We start from the raw sequence: 25,809 nt of genomic DNA, 5'->3' as shown, positions 1-25,809 counted from the left end.
GCGGAGTTGGCAAGAGGGCCTTATTGTCCAATTAGGCACAGTCGGCACTGTGCCTAGGGCAGGGGTCGGCAACCAAAATAACAAGAAGAGCCATTTCTTTCCAATTCGGTACAAAATTCAGTATTTCAAGAGCCGCAATGCATCTGAGTACATACTGTACATACGTACATATTGTCAAGAAGCAGCCTGTAAAGAGCCGCATGCGGCTCCGGAGCCGTAGGTTGCCGACCCCTGGCCTAGGGCCTACGGAAACTCAATTTTCACGATGTTTCTGTCGTTGTTTCTTGAAGAAAATTTTAACAAGGATAGGCACAGTGTATAAATAAAGAGACAGACTCATGTCAATCGTTTATTTCATAAGTTTAGAGAAAAATGAACACCGGAGCTGAACTTTTCAAGATTTTTTTTCATTGCAAACTTAGCAATCCACAACACAAACCACACGAATACACAACATGAAACACATGCCTTGCCAACACAAACCACACAAATACACAACATGAACCACATGCCTTGCCAACACAAACCACACGAATACACAACATGAAACACATGCCTTGCCAACACAAACCACACAAATACACAACATGAAACACATGCCTTGCCAACACAAACCACACGAATACACAACATGAAACACATGCCTTGCCAACACAAACCACACAAATACACAACATGAAACACATGCCTTGCCAACACAAACCACACGAATACACAACATGAAACACATGCCTTGCCAACACAAACCACACAAATACACAACATGAAACACATGCCTTGCCAACACAAACCACACGAATACACAACATGAAACACATGCCTTGCCAACACAAACCACACAAATACACAACATGAAACACATGCCTTGCCAACACAAAGCACACGAATACACAACATGAAACATGCCTTGCCAACACAAACCACACAAATACACAACATGAAACACATGCCTTGCCAACACAAAGCACACGAATACACAACATGAAACACATGCCTTGCCAACACAAAGCACACGAATACACAACATGAAACATGCCTTGCCAACACAAAGCACACGAATACACAACATGAAACATGCCTTGCCAACACCGCGTAATTGAAAAGCTGCCATGCCTGAAAGGTTTAACCCCACCGTACTTAGCAAAACAGGATATAAAAAATAATCATAAATCCTTGAATCTAGACAATGCATAGAATCTAGACCGGCAAATAATTCACAGGTCTAGATACCCCAAAGATATTGATTGTACTGTTGTCATTGTTCTACCTCGTCTGCGTTTTAGCAGCCGTAGCAGGCGACACGGAGGCTTTTACAATTAGTGCATGGGTCTTCAGAGTAAGAGTTACAGGAGCTCAGCTGCAATTACAAACCACTCATTAAAAATGCATGCGGTATGGGCCACTGGCCATCGGGCAGCTTTTCGACGCTTGAGACAGAATTTATTTGACACCACGCGGCTGCATCAAACAAGGGTAATTCACCAAAAATATGGGATTATACAACACGCAGTGAGGTTTACAATAAATAAAATGCACTTTTGCAATAACATTCACGAATAAACGTATCTGAAACGATGACACGATCAAAGCTACCAAGTTTCAGAAATGCTGTCACAGTGTTCCAAAGCGATCGTGAAAGTCGTGAATGGGTTACGGTTTTATATTTGATGGTCTCGTGGTCTTACTCATGATATTGGCAAAGGACGGTGAGTAGGTTTGACAGCAACTAAAACAATGTTTTATTTTACCAGTTAAGGCTCACTGAAAAAAATATAAAATAGCTCTTTTTCAGAAGCAACTTGGCCACAAATGATAGCTCAACAAAGTGGCTTGTGGCGTGGAAATGCAGAGCAGCCAAACAGTCTGCAGACACGTTTCTAGATGTGGAGGAAAAGTCAGGCCACAACTGGGAGAGAGATGTGCACACTTACAAAAATATACAGGCGCCAGGGTCGGGAATTGGGGTCGGACCCACGTGCACCTGGGTTTCTGGCGATGCATATCGCATCTCGCCACCGTGGCCGATGATCTGCACATGGGAGAGAGGCAATGCCCTCTCGTTGGCCTTATTGGGAGATAGCGGCTGGGAAGGCAATAGAGATGCCAAGAGGGTGAAGCCGCGTTCAGATGAACCCCAGTCGTCTCGAAGGTGAGTGTTGACCCCTTGTTGCCACGGTCACGTTGAGGCGCTCGACAACGATTTGATTATTATTATCCTTATCAGAGTTGCTTCTTTTTGTTTGCTTTATTGACTACTTGTGTTGTGGTCATTGCAAACATGATACCTTGAATAAAGGTGTCAGTTTTGTACCAGTTAAAAGGGTAAAAACCTACCATTATGATTTGATTTATGATTACCCCTCCCCCGCCACCACGGCCCGCCCCCCTCTCAGGGATCGCGTGGGGAGGGGGCGGGGCTTCCTCCGACACCTCCCCACGCGATCCCTGAGATCTCGCGAGAGTTCGCGTTGCTAGGAGACGCAGGACGCCCTGAGCGCCAGGCGGCCGCGGGCGGATAAAGCGGTAAGGCCTCGTTACCCTCGTTACCCCTGGTAACCCGCGTTACTCTCGTTACCCCTGTTAACCTGCGTTACTCTCGTTACCCCCGCGTTAACATCCTCGCTTGCGTTACCCGCGCGACCTCCTCTACCAACGTTACCCCCTTACCCCGTGTCGTCTCTTCGCCTCGGCCCCCTCCCCGCGTTAGCCCTCTACCGGCGTGCCCTCGTTACCCCTGTAACCTCCAACTATTATCAACCTCTTTACATTTCACCTTGAGTTGCATGGTTACTCTTGTTAACCTATTTACCTGCATTGCCGCTTACACGTGTTAACCCCCTGTACTCATTCCTCTCTTCACCAGCGTTACCCGGGCATTACCCGCGCTACCCGCAACTGCTCGGTCACACATCCAAAGACTCCAAGGTAATGGACGATTGGTGTGTTTCAGTTACGACGAGGTTAACACCATTATCGTTGGTGGTAGTGACCAAGAGGGTGACCAATCCATGGTGGTGGTGTGTGTTCTCCCTTTTGCCTGCTATTTTGTCACCATTTCCATATCCCTCCTTGCGTTATGTTCTGGTCAAGCCTGCTGTTTAATAGTAGTACTGTATGTGTCGAATCGTGTGTTCCTATTATGGGTCTGTGAAAGTCCACGAAGCATGCACTGTTCATATTTTATTACATTTTTCTCGCCAGTGTCCATGTTGCTGATCAATATTTCTTCATAGCTGGGCTCTCAAACAGATGGCCTCAGCCTTGTCACAAATACAAGGTGTGCTCAGTGTTGATCAAGATGCCCACTGAATTAACTCCAAAAATATATTTTAACTTACATCAACTCTCAGGGCTCTTCTGATACAAGATGGTGGTGCCCTGTTCACTGTGAGAGGTTCAAATGGAAATGTATTTGTCTCATGGTATAATGCAAACAGCACAGTTGAAATATAATAGGGGCATTTTTTTTAAGTCTTCCGACTATGTGGCATTGTGTGCTTCCGAATGTGATATGTCACATTGCATTCGTGATGCATGCTGCCACCAGAAAGCCTGCATCTCTCTCTGTTCTACAATGATGTGGACCCTCAGCGAGTTTTTGTCTTTCCCGCGGAGGCTTATAGGAGGGATAATGTGCGCGAGAGTCTGTGTCTAGGTGAAGTCACTTGAGCGTGTGACAGACGCATCGCTCCTGCGTCGCGTGCGTCACTGTTTTCGCAAGCGCTGCACGTTTACGCGACTTCCATGTGTCTTGTGCGATTCTTGAACAGATGCCGGCGAAGCGGAAAAAGTTTTTGACGGAGGAGGAGCAGCTGCTACAAGCTCAACAGAAGCTTCTCGCGGAGGAAGATTCCCGTCGGAAAAAGGAGGACATGCTAATGCAGTACCTTAAGGTGTGCAGAAGCGTGTTTGTCTGCATTGAGCCCCCTGAGATGATTTAGCCAGTAAAGGACGTTGGTCATTAATGAGTATCACTTACCAGTGCTTGACACGCGGGAGGAAACTGTATTATCCAGAGAAAACCCACGCATATAAGGGGATAACACTCACAGCTCTATATTAGATGTATTAATCCATTTCCTGGCCACTTTCTAGTCCAGTGGCTGTACAAATAAATTGGCTAAACCTTCCATTTGAGACTTATCAAGGCTTTAAATTAATATTTGAAAATAAATGTCAATAAAGATTCATGCTAGTAATGTGACCAAACTGGTAGTCGAATGTGCACTGTTCCCTAAGTGGACTATGCCCTTAAATGCATTTAACAGCCGACCGAATGCTCCGAGTGTTTTGTCGCTTGCTCGCCCGTGCAGGAGAAGCTGGCCAAGGAGGAGAACAACACGCGGCTCAACTCTACCAAGCTGACTCAGCAATGGCGCGCCATGATGCGCCAGGCCAAGAGCCAGGAGCTTTGCCGTGACCTCGAGATCCTGAGCCAGACGTTTGAGCGCGTAGTTGATCGCAAGGACAGTGTTATCAAGGCAAGGGTTCTTATCAACGCGGGCTGGCCTCTGAGGGTCTGTGTTATAGGAACCAGCATTGCTCATTGAGTATACATGTACATTGGCCTGCGTGCCCTGTCCTGTCTGACGCAAGCTTGAAAATGCTTTAACGAGAGGAAAAAATGCTTTAAAGCTATGGTCAAGCACACCGTTACATTGAGCTTAAGTGAGATCCTTGTTTCAAATACAAGCCACTGCCTTTGATTAAACTTGGTTCTCAAGTGGAGTAAGTTATTGGTATCAATGCGGTCACACAAAATTACTTTATATTCTTGGTTCTTTCGGTAAAGTCACGTAGAAGGGAAGTAAAAAAATTAAAATATATTCAACAATAAAATTCTCACAACGTTTCGACTGCAACACAAGCAATCATCATCAGGTGTGAAATCCACAGCAAGAAATTTTGAAAAAAGTTGCTTTAGTTCGGCTCTGCACTTGGACTTAATTTGGCTAATTTCCAGCTCTGAGAATTAAAAATATATGATTTGACTATCGACGAAACAAACATTACCCTCAGTGGTGGCAGAGTGGGTGGGTCATTGCTGCCTCCTTACTGTGTGACACAGAGGTCACTTGAAGGGAATTCAGAGGTAGTTCTGTGGTATTTGCTTCTGTGGACCATTCACCCAAACACCGAAGGTTTGAACTGCTCTGCGAAAGAACATGATGCCGACAGCTGAATTAGGATAAAATTGCAGATAAAGGCAAATATATTTATGGTAGTGACTTTTCATTTACTTTGTTAGAGTGTTATAATGGGCTTGGTAGTAAATTTATTTATTCTGTTACTCGTGAAGTTTCTAACTAATGAATAACAACACGTGACACAAATCTAACAGTATATATTGACAAGCTATGAGTCTTTGATTTTTGGGTTTCTTTTGTATGTACGTATGTTGAACTTTTTCACCTTACGTCGCCAACCTTGTTAACCGGAGTTGCGGGGAATCGACAACAAACTACACACAAAAAGCAGTTCTAAATAAATTAGTTTTCAACACAGTGATGTACATAAACTCTGCACAACAGCTACGTAGATTTTACAGTACTCAAGTTGTAATATTATATTTTCCTTGAAAATGTGTCCCTGTTCTGAAGTAGGGGTTGTGTGGCCAATCTCCCCGCTGTGTGTGTGTGAGCACTTTGAGATGAGATTGTCGAGTGCCATCGCTAGAGAGTGTCTCCGTCCTCTCTCGGTCCACGCAGTGCCTCACCAAGGACTTGGAGGAGGCAGAAGAGCAGCACTGCATGGCGTTTCGCAGCCACATGGAGAATGTGCAGAGGCGAGTGAGACATTGCATCGCCCGGCCGCTCCAGTTACAGGCATCTCGATGTCATGAGGTGTCGCATAGACCGTTCATTTCAATGGCCGTGTCTAAGCCTTAGGTAGACTTATCATCATCAACTGTGACCATTGTCTATTGCTCGATGAAGGCCTCCCCATGCCTTGTGGTCCTGCGCAGGGGGCAATTTGTCAACATTTTCAGTGGGTGGGTTGAAATAGGTGAACAAAAAAAAGAATGCATGGCAAGTGCATTGGGATGTACAGATGAAATGCTCCTTACAAATGTGCATTGTTAGTCTGTGGTTTATCTTTTAAACATGAGATATATAATTCACAAGTGTCTGTCCGCTTGTAACGCTATCTCCCCAATGGCACGTCGAGGGGAAACTTGAATACATTCAAAAATGTTCATCTTGCCGATGACATTACCGCAAAATTGTCGCCTTTACGAATTTATGAAAAAAATTATCCCCGGAAATTAGATAAAACACCTCGGAATATCCAATAGCCCGCCGTTTGTAAACGACGATTTTAACGGAACGCGGCGTGCACTTCATTGCTCAAACTTGGCTTTGTTTTCCATCTCTTGTACCTCCGATTAGCACGGTTGGCTATGTACCGTACGAAAGAAGTTCAACATACACACAATTCGATGTAATGATTAATGAGTGCTTGCAAGTTATATCCCGGGCAGTGCTAGTATACACATATACAGTACTGTCTACAGAACGGTTTAAAGCCTTTATGAATCACTCATTTGGAAAAATCTTCCACCACGCAAGCTAAATGCTGTTATTACTGTCGTATTATTATTAATATGGATATGGAAACAAAATGCAATAACCAAAACCACTTATGCAGTATCTCTGAACAACCAAAATGTAAACACTCGTCGATGTGTGCTGTGTTGTGGTTGAGCTAATGCTGTGTTGTTGATGTCGTTTAGAACGTTGTTGAGATTGAGGTAGTGTGGTTAAACTAGTGTTGGTGCCATGCTTGAGATGCCGTTGTGTTGCTGTTTCAAATCAGTGTTGTGTTGTGATTGTGGCGGTCTTGTGCGCTGGTTGAGGTGCTGCTTTGTGTTGGTTTAGGTTTGTGCTTTTTGTGTTTGAGATGGTGTTGCCGTGTCGTGTGGTTGGAATGAGTATATTTGTGCTATCGTTACAATGTTAAATTTCGATTTAAAGCTTTCGTGACTGCAGAGATTAATCTTCTTGGTTCTTTCGGTAAAGTCACGTAGAAGGGAAATAATAAAATAAAATAAATAAAACATAATAAAATACAATTCTCACGACGTTTAGGCCACAACGCAAGCAGCCGTCCTCAGGTGAAGAACAGGGCTGTCAGACGCTGTCTTTCCGACAGCCCTGTTCTTCACCTGAGGACGGCTGCTTGCGTTGTGGCCGAAACGTCGTGAGAATTGTATTTTATTGTTTTATTTTTATTATTTTATTATTTCCCTTCTACGTGACTTTACCGAAAGAACCAATAAGACGTTACAATGTTGTGCTGTGTTGTGGTTGAGGTAATGCTGTGTTGTGCCATCACTACACTTGTACTTTTCTGTGGTGGTGGTGGTGCTGTGGGTGTACCTAGCTTGGCACAAGCGCCGTGGTGATGTCACCGCCACGTAGTGGTAAACTGTGGTTGTTGCTGTTTTCTATAAAGTGTTAATATGCGGCCCTGTGGTTGAAGTGTTGCATTGTGGAGTTGTGATTGAGGTGCATTCTTGTGCTGTGTTTCATCTGATTCTTTGTTGTGGTTAAGCTGTTGCTACGTTGTGCTGTGGTCAGGTGGTGATGCTGTGTTGTGTGGTGGTTGAGGTCGTATTTTGGTTGAGGTGGTGTTGTTGTGGTTGAGTTTGTGTTGTTGAGGTGGTTCTGTGTTGTGGTGGTGCTGTGTTGTTGTTGTAGTGGTGCTGTGTCGTGGTTTTGGTGGTGCTGTGTTGTGGTTGTGGTGGTGCTGTGTTGTGGTTGTGGTGGTGCTGTGTTGTTGTAGTGGTGGTGGTGCTGTGTTGTCGTAGTTGTGGTGCTGTGTTGTGGTTGAGGTGTTATTGTAGTGGTGGTGCTGTGTTGTTGTAGTGGTGCTGTGTTGTTGTAGTGGTGCTGTGTTGTTGTTGAGGTGGTGCTGTGTTGTTGTAGTGATGATGCTATGTAGTGGTGATGCTGTGTTGTGGTGGTGCTTTGTTGTGGTTGAGGTGGTGCTGTGTTGTGGTTGAGGTGGTGCTGTGTGGTGGTTGAGGTGGTGCTGTGTTGTTGTAGTTGTGCTGTGTTGTTGTTGTAGTGGTGCTGTGTTGTGGTTGAGGTGGTGCTGTGTTGTGGTTGAGGTGGTGCTGTGTTGTGGTTGAGGTGGTGCTGTGTTGTTGTAGTTGTGCTGTGTTGTAGTTGTGGTGGTGCTGTGTTGTAGTTGTAGTGGTGCTGTGGTGTTGTAGTGGTGGTGGTGTGTTGTGTTGTTGTAGTGGTGCTGTGTTGTTGTAGTGGTGCTGTGGTTGAGGTGGTGCTGTGTTGTTGTGGTGGTGCTGTGTTGTGGTTGAGGTGGTGCTGTGGTTGAGGTGGTGCTGTGTTGTTGTTGTAGTGGTGCTGTGTTGTTGTTGTAGTGGTGCTGTGTTGTGGTTGAGGTGGTGCTGTGTTGTGGTTGTGGTGGTGCTGTGTTGTGGTTGTAGTGGTGCTGTGTTGTTGTAGTGGTGCTGTGTTGTTGTAGTGGTGCTGTGTTGTAGTTGTGGTGGTGCTGTGTTGTTGTAGTGTGGCTGTGTTGTGGTTGTAGTGGTGTTGTGGTTGAGGTGGTGCTGTGTTGTGCTGTAGTGAAGGTGGTGAGCCGTGTTTCCTTTGAGCTGGCGCTTTAGCTGTTTGAAGTGTACAGGCTGCTGGACTTTATCAGCACCCTGCAAGTTGTACGGGCTGTGTGGTTCATTAGGTAGGTTAGTGTGATGTGGTATATTGACATCGATTAATGCGTGGTGTGGTTATTTTAGTTAATGTTTTGATGACGATTAATTGCATTGTTTAATGTTCTGTGGTGGTCTAGTAAAATGTTGAGTGACTGTATCATATAATTTTGACTTAAAACTTTCGTGACTGCAGGAATTCATATTCTTTGGTTCATTCGGTAAAGTCACGTAGATAGAAAATAAAAGTTAATAAAATAATATAAAAAACTATATTACTTTATTATATAACTTTATTATTATATTACTTACTTTTATTTTTCTATCTACGTGACTTTACCGAAAGAACCAAAGAATATGTATCGTATAATGTTGTGTAACGTGTGGAATGTCAATTCACGACCCTCTCTCACCTCACTCACTGCCCTCTCTCTCTAACCTTTCCGACTGAAAAAGATCAAACTTGTCTCACCAATATGCAGGCATTGCACCTCGCTTTGATGGGAAGTGCTGTCGCATGCGCACCACATGCACCCGCAGACAAAGGCTGCACAAATCATGGGGTGGATTTGGTTCCACAGATTCACAATTGGCAATCTGATAAAAGTGCCGAAACCAAATGGAATCAATTTGTATTTGTCCCATTCGCAGTAGGTACTGTGTGGATCATTGGGGTAGGTGAATGCTGCATGGTTTATTTGGGTAGATGGATGCTGTGTGGTGCAGTGGGGTAAGTGGATGCTATCTTACTCATTGAGTTAGTTGGATGATTGATGGTTTAGTGGATTAGGTGCATGCAGCAGGGTAAAGTGGATACTGTGCTGTCTGCTCTCGCTCGGAATACAGGTTGCTGGGTTTGCAAGCAGCGCGTGTGAAACGTCTCAGGGAAGAATACCAGCTGGAGGTGTCTGCCCTCAAGGAGGAGTTTGACAGTGAGAGGTGAGTGGCACTATGGGGAAACAAACTAAACCCACACAGGGAGCTCTGAGACAAGAGCTAACCGCCACCTCTTATCATTGATATGGCGACGATACTGATGGTGTGATGGTGGCAAACATTTGGTCTGAACATTCAGAGGTCTAATATTGTCTGGGATTTGTCATACAGGAGGCTTGTTGACACCTACTGTAGCGGACAGGGCCACAAGTGGAGTGGGATAGGATTTAAAAATAAAAGTGTCGGTATTCCAGTGAGTGATAATGACAGTGGTGGTGGTGGTGTCATTAGTAGCAATTTCAAAGAGGGGTGTCAGTAATTATAGTCCCATTGAGTTAAATTTCAGAAACAGGTGCCAGTGAATGCATTTTCAATGACTTGGGTGTTAGTGGTTGTCTATGTCAGCATGTGATGTTAGTGAGTGAGGTGTCAGTGGTTGGCTGTGTGAGTGGCAGCAGCGGTGGCACGTGGTGTCAGCATGCGCGGTGGTGAGCGCGTGTGTGCGCGCCGTGTGCTGCAGGGAGCTCATTGTTCAGCAGCACGCCCACGAGATATCGGACATCGGGGACATCCTGTTCGCAATGGAGGAGAATTTTGCAGAGAAGGAGAAAGAGGCACTGCAAGAGTTCCACAGCTCAATGGATGAGATCAAGAACGACGTGGGTTTGATTCACTCACACACGCAGTGCAGTTACAGCCGGAGGTGCAAAAACAGCTGCAGTGGAAACTGAGCCGTACTTCTGCTTTAAATCCAAACCAGTGGCTAAATCAGCCCCGAAGTTCACCCTTTTCACATAAAAGGATAATCTTTTTCAAAAATATGAATCGGCTGTATCTGGGTGCTGGGATGATTTGGTGGTAATTATGGGGCATGGAAAAGTCCTTATCCAACAGTGGATAGACAGAATGGTTGTACATATGCACCTGGGTTTATTGGGTATTTGGCTCTAAAACTTGAGTGCTGAGTTAATTGAATTGGGCGGTGAGTTTATTGGGTATTTGGTTGACTTCGTACTGAGTTGTTTGGGTAATGACTTGATTTATGATGTTATTGAGTGCTTGGTTAATTGGGTGTTCCGATTGATAATTTATCAGTTCCTGGATACTGGCTTGGTTTGGGTTTTGGGTTGAATGGGTTAATTTGCTACTGTGTTGAACCACTGGGTGCTAAAATTGTATTGATTATCCACCGAGTTTTGTATTGTGTGCTGGTCATAGTACCAAGGTCTTGTGTTGATGAGTTGATTGCTGGGTTCATTGTTCACTGGGTGCTGTGTTGATTGCGTGCTGGCGGACGTATCACGGTCCGTTGTCGATCTGGTGCAGGTTCTCGAGGAGAAGCAGGCGCTGCGCATGCAGCTGGAAGGTGCTGTGGAGGCACTGTGGCGCCAGTTCCAGGTGGCGCTGCAGCAGTACACGGATGCCACGGAGGAGCGGCGCATCGCCTTCGATGCCCTGAAGATGCGCGACGAGAAGAGTGCTCGTGAGATTGAAGCTCAGGCGCGCAGGTTGCAGCGTCTACAGGTGCAAATGAATAATACTCGTAATAATTTACACTTATAAGGCGCAATTCAGCCAGGGATCTCGGTGTGTCATGATCGAAGTTAAGAAATATAAATACTACAAAGTCCAAAGTCCTCTGGTCATACATGGGAAGTGTAGGTCTGCAGGTGAAAAAGGTGAGTCTTTAGAGAAGACTTAAACTGGGTGTGCGAGCTCACCTTTCGAACCACTGGTGGGAGGGAATTCCGTGGTCTTGGCGCAGCGCGTGCCAAGGCTCGGTCACCCCAGGTGCTGGGTCGAGTTCTCGGCACGTGGGGCAGATGTAAATCAGCGGATCAGAGAGGTCGTGACGGTACGTGCAGATGTTTCAGTTGTTGAATGTAAAATGGTGTGAGACCATTTAAGGCCTTGTATATGAGCCTCAATACTTTAATTTGTACCCAAAATTTAATTGGAAGCCAATGCAGAGATGTTATTATCGGTCATATGTGCTCACGGTATGAGGTTCGCGTGAGCATCCTGGTGGCCGCGTTCCGGACCAGCAGCAGTCGGCCCATGACAGACAGCCCCCTCCCTCATGTATAGTGGATCATTGCCACAAGGCTTTTGCAATACACGTTACAGCAGACGATAATACTCGCGATAAAATAACGCTACAGGTAGTCTTTGGCATCCAGTGAATTTGTGTAAACCGTCTTAGCCAACTACCTTAATATAGTGTTAAGATTTTACACTTTCTGATATTCTGCAAAGGTATGTTGCACAAATAACCGGTAGTGGGCTTAACTTGCTGGCTTTCATGTCATACTCATTTGGAGGATAATGACTTCGTTCACTGATAATGTCGATTGTGTATATTTTATGTGTCCATTCACTTAACCTAAAGCAATACAGAACCTTAGGCTGGCCCCCATCTATAGATTAAAATAATGAGACTATGAGCTGTAATTTCTAGGGGTCTAAATGCAAAGAAATGTAAGTATGTTTGTACCAAATTTCCACTTTTAATCCTCTTCGAACATCCACGTGATTAGTAATTTCGTCACAGTGATTTCACTGACCTGGTGTTGTTCGCATTCCCTTGATATTCCTCATGCGCTGCACTCCTTTCGAACCGTGCGGCTGTTTTCACTGGGTTCATGCGTCTGTTCCTTTGCTCGTGCCGCGCATGCTGGCCTAGGACTCGATGGCGTCCGTGCGCGCACGCACGTCGGCGCTGGCGCGCGAGTGCGAGGAGCGGAACCAGCGTCTGCGCGAGGAGCGAGCGGCGGCGCGGCTGCACGCCCTGCAGGGCAAGGGGGCGCTGGGGGAGCAGCGCTCGCGGGAGCGCAAGCGCCTCGCAGTCCTGGCCGAGCACAGCCACCGCACCAATGCCGTCCTCGACACGGTGCTGCGGAAGGCAGGCCCTGCACACTCATGCACAACAACAAACACAAGGACGACTGCCGTTCACCACTGAGTGACAGTGATGTCACCACGGCACTTGTGCCAGGCTGTACGCAGTTTGAGGCCACGTGAAGTGTCGAAGGCTCGTTGACAGGAGGTCACAGGACAGACCCAAATGCATGGGTTGACTGAGATGACTGGCACCACCTGTGCCATTTCGCTGTGGTTTAGCAGCCCGGTGCTCCGCTCGTTGCTGTAAGCGTCGCTCCTCTGCCCTCTGCTGTTGTTGGAGGGCGACTGTCTCCAAATGCTCACTCAAATACACATGTACAGCAACGCGCATGCACTCGGACAAATAATCTCTCTCGTGTAGCCATATAGGCTGTCGGGGCAGGTGCCGTTAGTAAACACCTACTAAAGCTGAGAGGGTTTTGTGGCCAACATCACTTCCATCTGCCTTTGACTACCCAGTGATGATGTTTACACACCGCACCAGGTACTCATTTAAGGCTAAGTGCAAAACTCGGGTGTCCATGACGAGTTTAGTTATTTGTCACCGATGTTGGTCATGTTCGAGAATCAAACTCAAGATCGTCTTTGTCGATGCGTCTCCAAGTCCAGTGTCAGATTTCCGAGCTTGAGGAGGCTTGCGCAGGTGGCCGATTCATGATATCTCGATGCAGGCTGAGCAGGTACTGAAGATGGGGGAGATTTGCCGGCGTATGGAGACCGAGCAAGAGAAGGTGCTGCCCTTCCCGCCCGGCGCCCTGACCCCCGAGGAGCAGCGCGACGTGGACACCCAGCTGGCCCAGACGCCCACCCAGCAGCTCTCGCAGGTACTGCACAGCCAGCCACGTGCCATCGAGCTTCCCTCCATGCCGGTGTTCAAGAGCCGCATGGCTCACAGGGCTATACCTAATAAATGAAAATAAATGAAACCGTGTTATTCATTGCAAGGCCCGCGGGGGGCACTGGCTGACCCCGACAATACACAAAATGTGACATTAGCCCAACATTGTCGTGCTGTCAAACCCCAAAGGTTTAAAATGTGTGGCGGCCCTCACACTGATGAAGAAGTAGCCCCCCCCCCCTTTTGAAAATGAGTGAAGAACACTTGCCTCTACGGAGAGAATACCTGGCTGCCTTTGTCTGCCGAGTGCTGGTCTTCCTGACCGGATCATTCAGGCTTTAGAAAAAATGTATTTTCATCCAGTTATTTAGCAGCATTTTACCAACGCAAAGCGTTTCAACACTTTCGTCAAGATGTTAATTTGGCCCCGAAGGAAACACAACCCAAAAAGCGAACTTCTGCCTTCTTACATAAATCTACCAAAGCTGTGTGTCCCAGAATGGCACAAGTTGTAAACTTCTTCATGAGAAAAAAATATTCATAATAAAGGGTTTTGGGTTAGATCGCGTTATTTATAAATGTGTCACAACCCTCCACCACCCGACATGGCCAATCTGTAAAAAATGTGTCACGTTGAGCGAAACTTCGTACTAAAAAATTGTAAATGTTGTGGATTCACTCTTCAACAAACCGGTGGGCTAAGGTAGTGAACTATTTGTCTTTTGTTAACGTGACACTTTTTTACTGATTGGCCGTGTCGGGTGGTGGAGGGTTACGACACTTTTATAAATAACGCGATCTAACCCAAAAATGTTGATTATGAATAATATATATCAGGTCCAATTTACACGTTTGTAGAATGGTTGTACAGTGGGAACCTGACTGTCTTACAGATAAATAGAAGGAAGTTATGTATCTTCTTTCTTCTTCTTTCTTTTTCTTCTTATATATAAAAGTCTCCGCGCGCTCGCGCTTGCGGGGGATTTGCCTCTCAAACGGTGGGCTTTTCATCGAAAAAAAATTGCCAGGCAGCACGCCATAAGCCACGCAGTGGGAATAGGCTATTCCGTTTTCCCATCCGTATACTTTAATGTAGTTTAATTAACACATTTGTGCCATTTTTTTAAATTATTATTTACTTATTGTGCGCCGTCCACCGTACCAACTGACGCCAATTGCGTGGGGGGGCACGAACCCTACCAAGTGCTGCGCATTCGTTTGAGCTCACCGGGGGATATTTCCTTATACGCGTTTTACAGGCAACACATACACACATAACGCTGCGGATATTTCTTCAGTGTCATGTCCTCTTAACCCTCCCCAACACAATGCGTCCAGTTTATACTACAAACTCCCTACATAATCATTTTAGTGCTTACATACCATTATTCTTGCACGGGCGGGGAATGCTGGGGGTGTGGGGGTAGCGGCCCAGCCCTTAGCCTGGCAACGTGCCAACTTTGCCGCCTCGCCAATGTAGGCCAGGACGGGGGTTATGCATGGCACAAGGCCTCAACACGGCTATAGTAAGTACTTATTTCCTTGCTTCTTACGCTAACAAGCTCACAACAATGAGCGGAGCGCCGGGTGGCTAAAGCACAGCAAGTTGTCACAGTAGGGGGCACAGGCGGTGCATCAGTCAGTCATCTCAGTCAGTCGACCTCTGCCATCTGGGTCTGCCCCGTGACCTCCTGCCAGCGGGCGTTCAACACTTCACGTGGCCACAAGGTGCACATGGCCTGCCACAAGTGTTGTCGTGACGTCACTGCCACTTACTGGCGAATGGCGGTTGTTGTTGTTCAGTCTATGTATGTATGTGTGAGTCGATATGTGTATGTGTGTGTGTCAGTCGATTTGTGTGTGTAACTGCATGTGTGTGTCTGCCTTTTTTGCCCGGGCAACGCCGGTTACTTGCCGCTCGTGGCCCTATAAAACACTTTACAGCCCAGCAGGTGAGTGCAATTAAAACAGGAGGTGGAGCACAGTCGGTGTGAACACAAGGGTGGCATTCTGCTACAGCTTTACCATACAGCAAATAATGATTTAAAAAGAATGCATCAAAGAGCGCCGTACTCTAAAATAGTATAGTGCGCGTCCAATGTAGTAGGCAGAGGAGGCCTACAACTACTGTATTGAGAATGTTATCCTGGGTGCTGCAGGCGAATGCTCCATGCCAATGTGTTGAGGCACGGACCGTGTGTGCATCACAACCTGGCACAGAGCACACAATAAGAGCAGCCGAAGATTAAATAATTCACAGTAGTCTGAGGCCTGGCTCTGGATTCCAGCGATAAATATGCTCCGTGCAAAATTGTGGTGTGCTTCACTCAACAGCCTTCTTGTGCACATGAGAGCAAAGCAGTGTTGTTTTGATTGAATAAGAAACATTTTGGTGTAATGAAAGCAGATTACAAACTTATTGCTAAACTATTATGGGTGTATAAAATTCCACGTACGTTTTGACCGGACCTTTTTATTCAAGCAACGCATGGGGTGGTCTCGCTGCCGCAGGTCGCAGCGCAGTACAGCTCGATGGAGCGCTTCTGGTGTCGCTACAACAAGGTGCTGCTGGAGCAGCTGGCGCTCGAGCACGAGCGCGATGCTCTGCAGCGGGAGAACGGGCGCCTGCGCCGTGCGCTGCAGCTCTACCTGGAGGGACTGTCGCTCGGAGGAGATGCGCCAGCCCTCGCCACCGCCACCACTCCGACTGTGCCCGTCGGTGACGCGCGTGTGCGACGGCCCAGCCACATGGTCGTCATCGAAGCGGCGCACGTCGTGAAGCACCTCGTGCCGTCTTGAGCTATGGGCGCGCTGGCGCGCGATGGGAGTTCTTGCGCGGTAGGAAGGAGTGTGGGTGGAGCGTGACTTTGCCACACTGAGATCGGCAAGACAAATACCATTTTAAAGTGGATTTCTAATATTAACCTTTAAATAATAACTATACAAATGATAGTTCTTTATCCATCCGTCTCATTGAGTAGAATTTTTAGGATGTTCCTGCATTGGAGTGGGTAGCCAATTCCTTGTTTATATGAAAGAGAAAAATGGAATAGCCAGAGGCAATCCAAGCATACAAGCAGGTGACACTACAAAACTTTACAGATTGGTGAGTGACCAATTCGTTAAGCTGCAATCCGATGGTCACCTCACGGCCCAACATATTGTAAATCTCCGTCACATGATGTGCACTTTAAACCGCACCTCCGATTAGCACGGTTGGCTACGTATGGTGCAAAACAAGTTCAACAAACATATGTGGTCCTAAAGGCAGGGATGGGGAATCTAAGGCCCACGGGCTGGATACAACCTGTGACTTTAGTTTCATACGGCTCATGCTTACATGAGGCCTCCTGCTTCGAAACAGTCTGCAAACAATATTTATCCATCACTGCAGGCATCTCTGCCAGACTAATCGGGTATTAGAAAGGAATATATTCAACCCTGTCAACACTGTATTTCTAATTTGAGCATGCTCAGTCACCTGTTGTCTTGTGGATCTGAGCACACAATCGATGCATGAAGTAAAAAATTTGTGTCAAATAATTCGTGGCCCACCAAGGATATTTTTGTAAGTCCCATTCGGCCCTCAGGAAAGAAAAGGTTCTCGACGCTTGGGCTCGGGGCTGACAGTGCAGCTGAGTGGGCTAGGGGTTGAGAGTGCAGTTAATTGAGAGCATAGTTGAAGGACATATTTGTATAAAATTTGAGTAAATTGTACATACTATCTCACGCACATGATTTCAATACTTACATTGCAAGCATAATCTATTATCATCAATAAACCCATATGTTCTGCTTCCTGACTGTCAGTGTAATTCGATTCGTCTTGCTTCTTTGCACACTTTTTAGCTATCGTTCCATTTCATTGGTAAGCGTGCATGTTTCCAAAGTTATGAACTTGGCCTAGTGGCAGTGCGTTTAGCAGCTTGTTGCTGAAGTTTGCGGTTCGAATCCAGCGTCTGCCCTGGTTAAAGGACTGTGGGTGTATTAACTGTTAAAATCGTGCCATCTGCTTCACAGAGGCCTCCAAAGGCCCCCTCGTGTTATTCACAAAAATGGCCAATTGTGCGCCGGCGTCATGGTTCAAATTTGCCAAATGAAAATCACTCAATTAAGATGAAACATAGGAGTCGTTGGCCCTTACTGCAAACAACTTGGCAGGACCTTCGTTAAAAAGAGTTGAGACTCTTTATTTTGTACACAAATGCTTGCTTTCCGATCACATGCATCTAATCCAGCACTGTGGAGGCGTGGTTTGGTGAATCACACAAATGTTGCAAAACTCTCTTCCCTTGGGTGTCGTGGTGCCATACTCTGGCTCGCCAGGTGAAGGCAGGACAGAAAGTGGACTAATCGCCATCTGTTTCTATCTGTACGGGGATAGAATGTTACCCCTCTCACGTGGGTTTTTCAAGGTGCTCCGGTTTCTTCCCAGACGTATAAATACTGATTGGCTGAAAACATAAAATAAACAAATGAGTATTGTGTCTCAGTATGGCGTTCCTGGATAAATAAGTAAATGCATAAAGTATAATGTAAACGAGTGGTTAGAGAGAACTCTTGCCAGTGAAATCCATTGCCTGCCAAGTTACCATAGTCGCTCATGGTTAATTCATTGCTAGTGACTGTTGCTGGCAGAAAAGTGCCCTAAAATGCCATTGGTCATTTAAAAATTGCGCATGAGCTATTCTGTCTCCACACTGTGCCATACGCCTACTTGATAGGCCCTAGATTATTGCCAAGTCTGCTTATAAAAAAGTGGAATTGGGGTTGTTTTAAAAAGTATTTTTCATGTTTTGAGAGTCGCGGGTTGCGTTTTTTTTGGACTTCTTTGCTATGGTTTAAGAAGATTGGCGACAAGGCGTTTTGTCCCAAGCTGAGATATACTTCAACATTTCAACACTGAGATGTACCTCATTGAGGCAACAGGCACCACAGAGAATGGAGAAGAGCGAGGATTTTTTTTTCACCATGTAAGTGCACACAAATACATTTCGGTTGGGCTTGTTTTGAAAGACAGCCGCTTTTTTAATCTCGAACAAAGACGGTCAATGCATCGCGCGTTTTCAGATGCGCTTCTGCGGCAGTCTGGAATGCTCTTCCGTCCGATATTAAGACGCCACTGGGCCTATGCACTTATAAATTATCATCTAGAGTGAAAACTCATTTATTTATAGCTGCTTTTTGTGTCCTTCCCCCGCACCTCCGATAAGTACGGTTGGTTACGTACGGTGCGAAAAAAGTTCAACACATACATACGTGGCAACATTTAGGCCCTCTCCGGTCCCCACAATAATTAGCAAACTTTTAAAAGAATAAAAGTTTATGTTTCATAATGATTGATGAGCAGGACCTTGAGCCCGAGTATGCAAATTGCGCAGGCCAAAATATACCCTATTTCCGAGTCCTTACGGAATTTTCATGACCCCACAAACAGCCTTGCTTAGAGGAGGGCAGTCTGCACACAAACGCTACCCTCCCTCAGTAGTTCGCTAGGGAGGTCACCTCTGCCCGGCATTATTCCTCGTCTCAGACTCTGTATCAATCCTTGTACTTCCTCAACAGATGGCACATTAGCCAGCCACTCTCAGGGGGAGGCTACTTCCTCAAATATTTGAGGCGCAGCCGCTCTAATTCTACGACGTGGGATGTTGTGAACGGTGGCAATGAGCCTGTCGCTTTCTCTCCGTTGACCGCAACACCTCCATCAGCGAGGATCGCTGGGAAGGTCTGGGCTGCGTATCCAATGCAGCTATTGTAGCGCATGAGTCACAGTCCTGAACATCAACCATTTCCCCTCGGGATCAGGAGGACGATGCCAACACCAGTTGCAAGCGATGATGACATTCTCGCTTGCAACTTTCAACAGCTAGCCGAGACCAGGCTGTTGTGGGTTGGAATGAGGTCCAAGATGGATGCCCACCACCGCAGTGAAAGAATGGCAGGCTTATCTCACAGATGACAAGCCAATGATCAGTGGACAGATGAGCTCCACAGTAGGTCCTGGTGTCAAGGAAGCAGAAATATACATTATCCCAGTATGGATTGTAGGCAGGCCAGCCTGAATGTTTCAAACTGCCGAAGAGCTTCCTTTAGATGGGTCCACGTTTAGCAAGCATAGAGAAGGGAGGGCATAACTGGCCGATAAGACCTGCAGATTTGTGTGGAGCGCCAGACCAGGTAGCTTCCAAAGAGCATTAGGCAGCGGATGAAAAGATAATGCTGCTCGACTGAATCAGGGTGAGACTTCTGCTAAAAAATCAGAGCTGGTCATAAGCACACTACCCAGGGATTGAAATTTCTCCACTCAACAACTGCCCCGTCACTCATGGGTAGTTGGGGAGTGGAGTTTTGATAACACAAAATACCCAGACAGGTGCTTAGTTTTTGGTTGGGCTGATGGTAAGGCCTGGCAAACACATCAAAAGATAAATGCACACATGCACACTCGCTTAAACTCTCCCCACACAGATACGCACTGTCACATATACAAATAAAAATATCCCCAAAATAGCCTTTTAGCAGACTTATTGGGAACTTCACATGCTCCGATTTCTCCAACATGTATACACGCACATCATTAAATGGTTGAAAACACCTTAATACATGTGCGCCTCCATATGTTGCAAGTTGTGCAGCGTTGTGAGATGCAGTTTGCATGAATGACGCTGTATAAACGCGTATTACCGTGTCTGTAGATTTCTGATTCACAGACCACATTTTCATCCTTCTCACCTTGTCCATTCCTTCAACACTTGTTGTTGAATGGTGTCCATTGATATCAGGTATGATGGAAACCTCATAATTGTTTTGAAAATACCTGCGAAGCATGATTGTAATCATCATTTTAACATATCTATGGTATTATGCCACGAATATATTTCCATTTTTAGGCTAACAAACGAGGAGATAACATAGTCAGATGACGAATTATGAAATTGGGTAAAATTACAAATATGTCAAAAAACAGTCACGTCTAAAACAATACAATTTGCGTTAAAAAGCACAAGTCTTATAAACAAATGAAAACCATTTTCCCCCAAAGATCTTAGTTTATTTATCTATTACATGTGCTATGGTGAAGGGTCATTGTCAGAAATGTACCCTATTATATATTTTTCATTTTAAACCTGTGCCAGTGACAACTGCAAGTTGGAAGTATATTAATTTAATGTCAAAAATAACTGATGCCTCCACTGTAATCTGCTATTTTGTGACCAGTACTGTCTCTTCATCCTTGTCCAGATTGTTAATGTATAGCGTATCAGGATCTATATGTTTCTACACCCAGATACAAACTCAGAATGCTATTCTAGGTAGAAATTAAAAAAATCCAATCTGCCATTTGGAGATTTGAAGAAAGCACTTGGAAATGCCAGTTAAAACACCACAAACCTTTTATTGTGCAGTCCAGGGCATTATGTTTTAGTGTTTTGAATGAAAAGTCAGTGTTTTTTTCTTCCAAATTAATCTTAATTTTAGAACTTTCGTGACTGCAGGAATTATTATTTGGTTCTTTCGGTTAAGTCACGTCTAAAGATAAAATAATAAATTAAATTAAATAATAGAATACGACGTTTCGATTGCAACACAAGCAATCATCATCAGGTATGATGAAATAGCGACATAAAATCTAACCAGAAAACTATAGACAGACATATTAGCAGACAGATATCACCAAGATACATAGAGAGAGCAACACAGGTAACAGAGAGAGGTGGTCGTCTCTGTGGGGTGGCCTTAAATAGACAGAGGAGGGCGGACGCAGAGAGAGGGAGGGGGGTTAGAGAAAAAATTAGCATATCAATGAGTGGACAACAAAACGTGGTGCTGCAAGTGCGATGACACGGCAAGCAAGCCTGAAAATCAGGAGAAGGACACACTAAAATTAAATAACCTAGTAAAATATCGAAATGTAATGTAATACAACACAGAGGGTCGGTCAACACACAATTACCGCATAGCCTGGTTGATTACGTATTTCAAAGATTGCTAAGTTAGAATTTAAGTGTGAACATTCCAAAGAGAGGACACAGGCAGAGAGAACAAGTAGTCAGAGAGAGAGAAAAAAGAAGATAAGTTTAAAACTTCCCCGTAGAAGTGGTTCAATCTTAATTTTAGAACTTTCGTGACTGCAGGAATTATTATTTGGTTATTTCGGTTAAGTCACGTCTAAAGATAAAATAATAAATTAAATTAAATAATAGAATACGACGTTTCGATTGCAACACAAGCAATCATCATCAGGTATAATGAAATAGCGACATAAAATCTAACTAGAAAACTATAGACAGACATATTAGCAGACAGATATCACCAAGATACATAGAGAGAGCAACACAGGTAACACCACGTTTTGTTGTCCACTCATTGATATGCTAATTTTTTCTCTAACCCCCCTCTCTCTCTGCGTCCGCCCTCCTCTGTCTATTTAAGGCCACCCCACAGAGACGATCACCTCTCTCTGTTACCTGTGTTGCTCTCTCTATGTATCTTGGTGATATCTGTCTGCTAATATGTCTGTCTATAGTTTTCTGGTTAGATTTTATGTCGCTATTTCATTATACCTGATGATGATTGCTTGTGTTGCAATCGAAACGTCGTATTCTATTATTTAATTTAATTTATTACTTTATCTTTAGACGTGACTTAACCGAAAAAACCAAATAATAATTTCAAATTAATGTTTCTACAACAATAGATTAGGCCCCTATGAGGTCAACCTTGGCCGCAGTCAATAGAACTCGGTCGTCCCATGGTTGATGAAATGGGTACCATCTGTGAGGCACCACCTGGTGGGATTTCAACGTTTGCATCCCACCATAAGCAGATACCAGCAACTGTTGGAGGAGTGAGGACATTCTTCCAGTGGTACCAGCGATGATCTCCTCTACAAATATGGGATCAGCAGGAGGGCAGGCTGCTGAGGTGGACATCGGAGTGGCACCCAAAGGTCACAGCCCAAAGAGAAGACTTCAAGCCAGCAGAGTGGGATACTGTATGGCTAAACCATGGCAACCAAAATAACAGGAAAAGCTATTTTTTAAAAATCAAAGTCACGTAGGTGAAAACTAAAAAAAAACTAAATTAAATCACAACACAAGCATCCATCTGATGACACAAGCATCCGTCTAATGACGTCTAATGACGGATGCTTGCGTTGCTGTGGTTTTCACACCTGATGATGATTGCTTGTGTTGCAGTCGAAACGTCGTGAGAATTTGTATTGTTTTATATTTATATAATTTTATTATTTCCCTTCTACGTGACTTTACCGAAAGAACCAAGAATATGAATCCCTGCAGTCACGAAAGCTTTAAATCAAAATTTAATTTAGTTGTTTTATTTTGTTTTTTTTCACCTACGTGACTTTACCGAAAAAACCAAAGAGTAGAGGCAGTGGTCGTTAATAAATAATGTCACGAAGCAGCAGTCCTCAAAGAGCCGCATGCGACTCCGGAAATAGCTTACAGATATAGCGGAAAGAAGTTCTGACGGTCAGACTCTGAATTTGCATAGAAACGTAAAATCATACTTTGTTACGTATGATAATTAACTATTTTAGGGGAAAAAAATACATTTACAATGTGACGTATGGTATAATTGTTGTAAATTAAACGGCCAAACAGCCGGTTGTGAGAATGCCAATGACAGTAAACGTAAAATGTTACTTTGGTACGTACAATGATAAACATATATAGGGCTAAAAATACATTTACAATGTGCTATATTATATAATCATTGTATAACAAACAGCTAAAGGGGCAGTTGCTAGGATGCGAGTGACAGTAAACGGTTGTGTTCTAGTTTATCACCAATGCTGTAAATCTTAAGTGTGGTTAATTTTATAATGTAATCTGAATGTTTAAAATATCACATGCGTTTCCTTTACGACTAGCTGCCAATCGTTAGGGGTTGCTTGCATGTACATAGAACGCATTTTATTTTTTAAGGAACCGCATGGCCAGAGCTCTCCACAGAGGGGTGCGAGGCCGAGGGAAAATCCAACTTTGGGCCCCACGAAGCCTTCGAACTAAACCGAAAGTATTACATCTGACACCTTAACGTCGAAGCGTGGGGCCCCCGAAAGCACGGGGCCCGGGGCAGTCGCCCCCGATTTACCTGCTGCACTACTCACTGTTTCAGTTTCAGTTTTATTTATTAGGAATTACCCTGTGAGCCATTCGGCTCTTGATTTGGGTTCAACCGCAACAAACAATACAATTTCAAGATACACCTAAAATTAATTGTACACAAATCTGAACATCACATACGTAAACAATAAAATCCTACAGAAAAAGCACAACCCGTCCATGCTGCGTACAGAAAGTGCAAAAAAATCAATTTCGATGTTTGATCCCAAAAACAATCATAATACAATACAGATTAAAAAAAATGTAAGTATAAATCTATACTAAATCAACAAATCGGGCCAAACCAAGCCCCTCTAAAACTTACTAAAACAATGCTATTATAAACAACGTAACAGTTTTCCCAACAAATGTGATTAAAAGTTTACAATAGCGACACACACAACACACATCACTAAACCTAGCGCCCTTCGCTAGCTGCATAAGTCAATCCATAACAGCAGGATTAACAATAGCAGTAGCAGCGGACTATAATCAAAATACATAATAAGTTCATAAGTCGGTCATCTATAGCTATAGTTTTTATTTCAGGCCAGAGGATAGCAGTGGCAGCTATGGTTGTACGACTCCTCTAGAGCATTTTTGAGTGATCGTCTTGTTGGTAACGATCCAAGCTGGAGTTTATTTGCGATAGCAGCCTAAGATGCCGTTTTAAGCATGATGGTTGCCCAATCAAGCATTATCCAAGCTCATTTTGCTTAGCTTTGAGACGTGACAACATGTTACATTGAATGTATTTGGTCATATGTTCTGTGAAAAGTACTTTACGAGGCCTAGTTGTAAAATATATGAGCACTTTTAAATTTTAACAAACACTCTGGGGGATGGTTAACCCGTGTGCTACTTGTTTTCACATCCACTATATATTGCCGCACAGACACCTAGCAACACTACAGGCGGTGAGATATTGAATCTTCCTCGTCAGCAGTGAAGTGGGTCCACGAAGCAAAGCGGCGGTGCTCAGGTGAGTGGAATCTGAGGTGTCGGTGTCCAAAGTTACCATTTGGAACGTGTTCCAATTCTAACGTTCGAAAGATTTTAAAATTCACCATTGAAATGCAGCTTATCGTACGTGCTACGATGACAATGCTAAATTCTGATGCTTTTGTTACGACGCAATGGAAATATTTGTCCACCCTTCTCATTAACACAGTGCTATTATCATTTAAAGTACAGTATTCTATAAATACGTTGCCATTCTGCTTGCAACTGAGAACAAAAAGTAGTACACCAGGAGCAATACACACAAAAAAGCCATACCATGCATCTATTGTTACGAATGGGCAACAGTTCCGGACATAGCAGTCGTATAGAAAGGTATTGCTCATCAGTAGCCATAATGTAAATACTGCTTGATGAAGGCCTCCTCAAGCCATCGGAGTCTCACAACCTTGAGATGTATTCATCTACCCAGCGACTCCACATCTCCACGGTGGACGCTCTGCCCGATGCATTCTCTCCTTTGACTTCCAATTCATCGTTAGTCTCGCCCAATGGGCAGCATCGTCCCCTCGAAACGACGTGTCCTTTCCAAACCCACTTTTCTTCACGGACAATATGATGTCTCAATGTGATATTCGCTAATCCATGTGTTTCTATTCACATGTCAAGTGTCATTTTAGACATGCACCTCTCCAAACTTTTTCGCCCCCGTTTTAGCTTTTGTTTCATTTTCCTTTTTAGTGTCCACGTTCATTTGCCGCTGAAGCTGTTTATCATGAACACAAGAGATGTATTCAGCGGTAGAATCTGCAACCTAGAATAATAACCTATATTTTATAAAGCGCCTTTCATATTGAAGTATCTCAAAGCGCTGTACGTAAAAATAAAACTACATAATCCCAATCTGGACCCTGCTGCAATGAACTAAGAACTTTTGAATTGTTTGTTTTTGAGATATGTATTACCTTGCACATGATTTACATCGAGCAAATGGTGGTCTAGTTACGTTTGTTGTTATTATTTTCAGCATCTCACTCAAGATGCGACTGTTTCTCCTCCTCATAACGGCCACGGTTGCTCAAAGGTAAAAAGTCTTGTGAATGTATGTACGCTGAGCAGATTCATTGACACGTTATAAAAAAGGAAACACTTTTTGAAAGTTTGTGTTGAGTGTAATCCTTATCTAACAACAAATCCAATTAAAAACATGAAATGCCAAAATATGAGCTTAAATTAAACACTCATAACTTCATTTTTTTAAATAAGCAAAGTGTTTAGGTGTATTAACTGCGCAACACAAAACATGATTGGTGGGGAAGCAGTGGTGCGGTGGTTATCTTACTGCACAATTAACACACTCACCTGAGTTA

At 44.5% G+C, this 25,809-nt stretch overlaps 2 protein-coding genes and 1 long non-coding RNA gene across 6 annotated transcripts in view; 2 read left to right on the top strand and 1 right to left on the bottom strand.

Annotated features, from left to right (window-relative positions):
* Positions 1-319: 319 nt before the first annotated feature.
* Positions 320-13,875, bottom strand: LOC144731298 (uncharacterized). 2 transcript variants are annotated; one of them, XR_013587938.1, is made up of 3 exons: positions 11,329-13,875; positions 10,829-11,125; positions 320-5,957 (listed from the first exon to the last, which is right to left on the bottom strand). It is a non-coding gene; the product is annotated as an uncharacterized LOC144731298 (long non-coding RNA). The 2 variants fall into 2 exon arrangements; XR_013587937.1 differs by having other exon boundaries at positions 10,829-11,062; positions 11,329-13,414.
* On the top strand, positions 2,422-17,144 carry DRC2 (dynein regulatory complex subunit 2). 2 transcript variants are annotated; one of them, XM_078612350.1, is made up of 11 exons: positions 2,422-2,523; positions 2,864-2,925; positions 3,771-3,893; positions 4,314-4,481; positions 5,709-5,785; positions 9,518-9,610; positions 10,128-10,266; positions 10,934-11,131; positions 12,291-12,509; positions 13,180-13,332; positions 15,858-17,144. In XM_078612350.1, exons 3-11 carry the CDS (start codon positions 3,771-3,773, stop codon positions 16,143-16,145), a joined length of 1,458 nt encoding a protein of 485 aa, XP_078468476.1. In that variant the 5' UTR covers positions 2,422-2,523; positions 2,864-2,925; the 3' UTR covers positions 16,146-17,144. The 2 variants fall into 2 exon arrangements, with proteins under 2 accessions (XP_078468476.1, XP_078468478.1); XM_078612352.1 differs by lacking the exon at positions 2,422-2,523 and having other exon boundaries at positions 2,833-2,925.
* A 7,208-nt stretch (positions 17,145-24,352) lies between these two features.
* The window catches only part of LOC144731294 (CD109 antigen-like), a 48,477-nt gene continuing 47,020 nt past the window's right edge, over positions 24,353-25,809 (top strand). The window contains exons 1-2 of one of the 2 annotated variants that reach the window (XM_078612348.1): positions 24,353-24,461; positions 25,467-25,523. In XM_078612348.1, coding sequence (XP_078468474.1) covers positions 25,480-25,523 — 44 coding nt within the window. In that variant the 5' untranslated portion in view covers positions 24,353-24,461; positions 25,467-25,479. Of the gene's footprint in view, positions 24,462-25,380; positions 25,524-25,809 lie in introns of those variants that run through there. The other variant, XM_078612347.1, reaches the window with a different exon arrangement.

This window comes from Lampetra planeri, chromosome 38 (genome assembly GCF_965212315.1).
Source record: "Lampetra planeri chromosome 38, kcLamPlan1.2.h2, whole genome shotgun sequence".
In the NCBI taxonomy this organism is placed as follows: Eukaryota; Metazoa; Chordata; class Hyperoartia; order Petromyzontiformes; family Petromyzontidae; genus Lampetra; species Lampetra planeri.
This window is presented reverse-complemented; position numbering and strand designations above follow the sequence as displayed.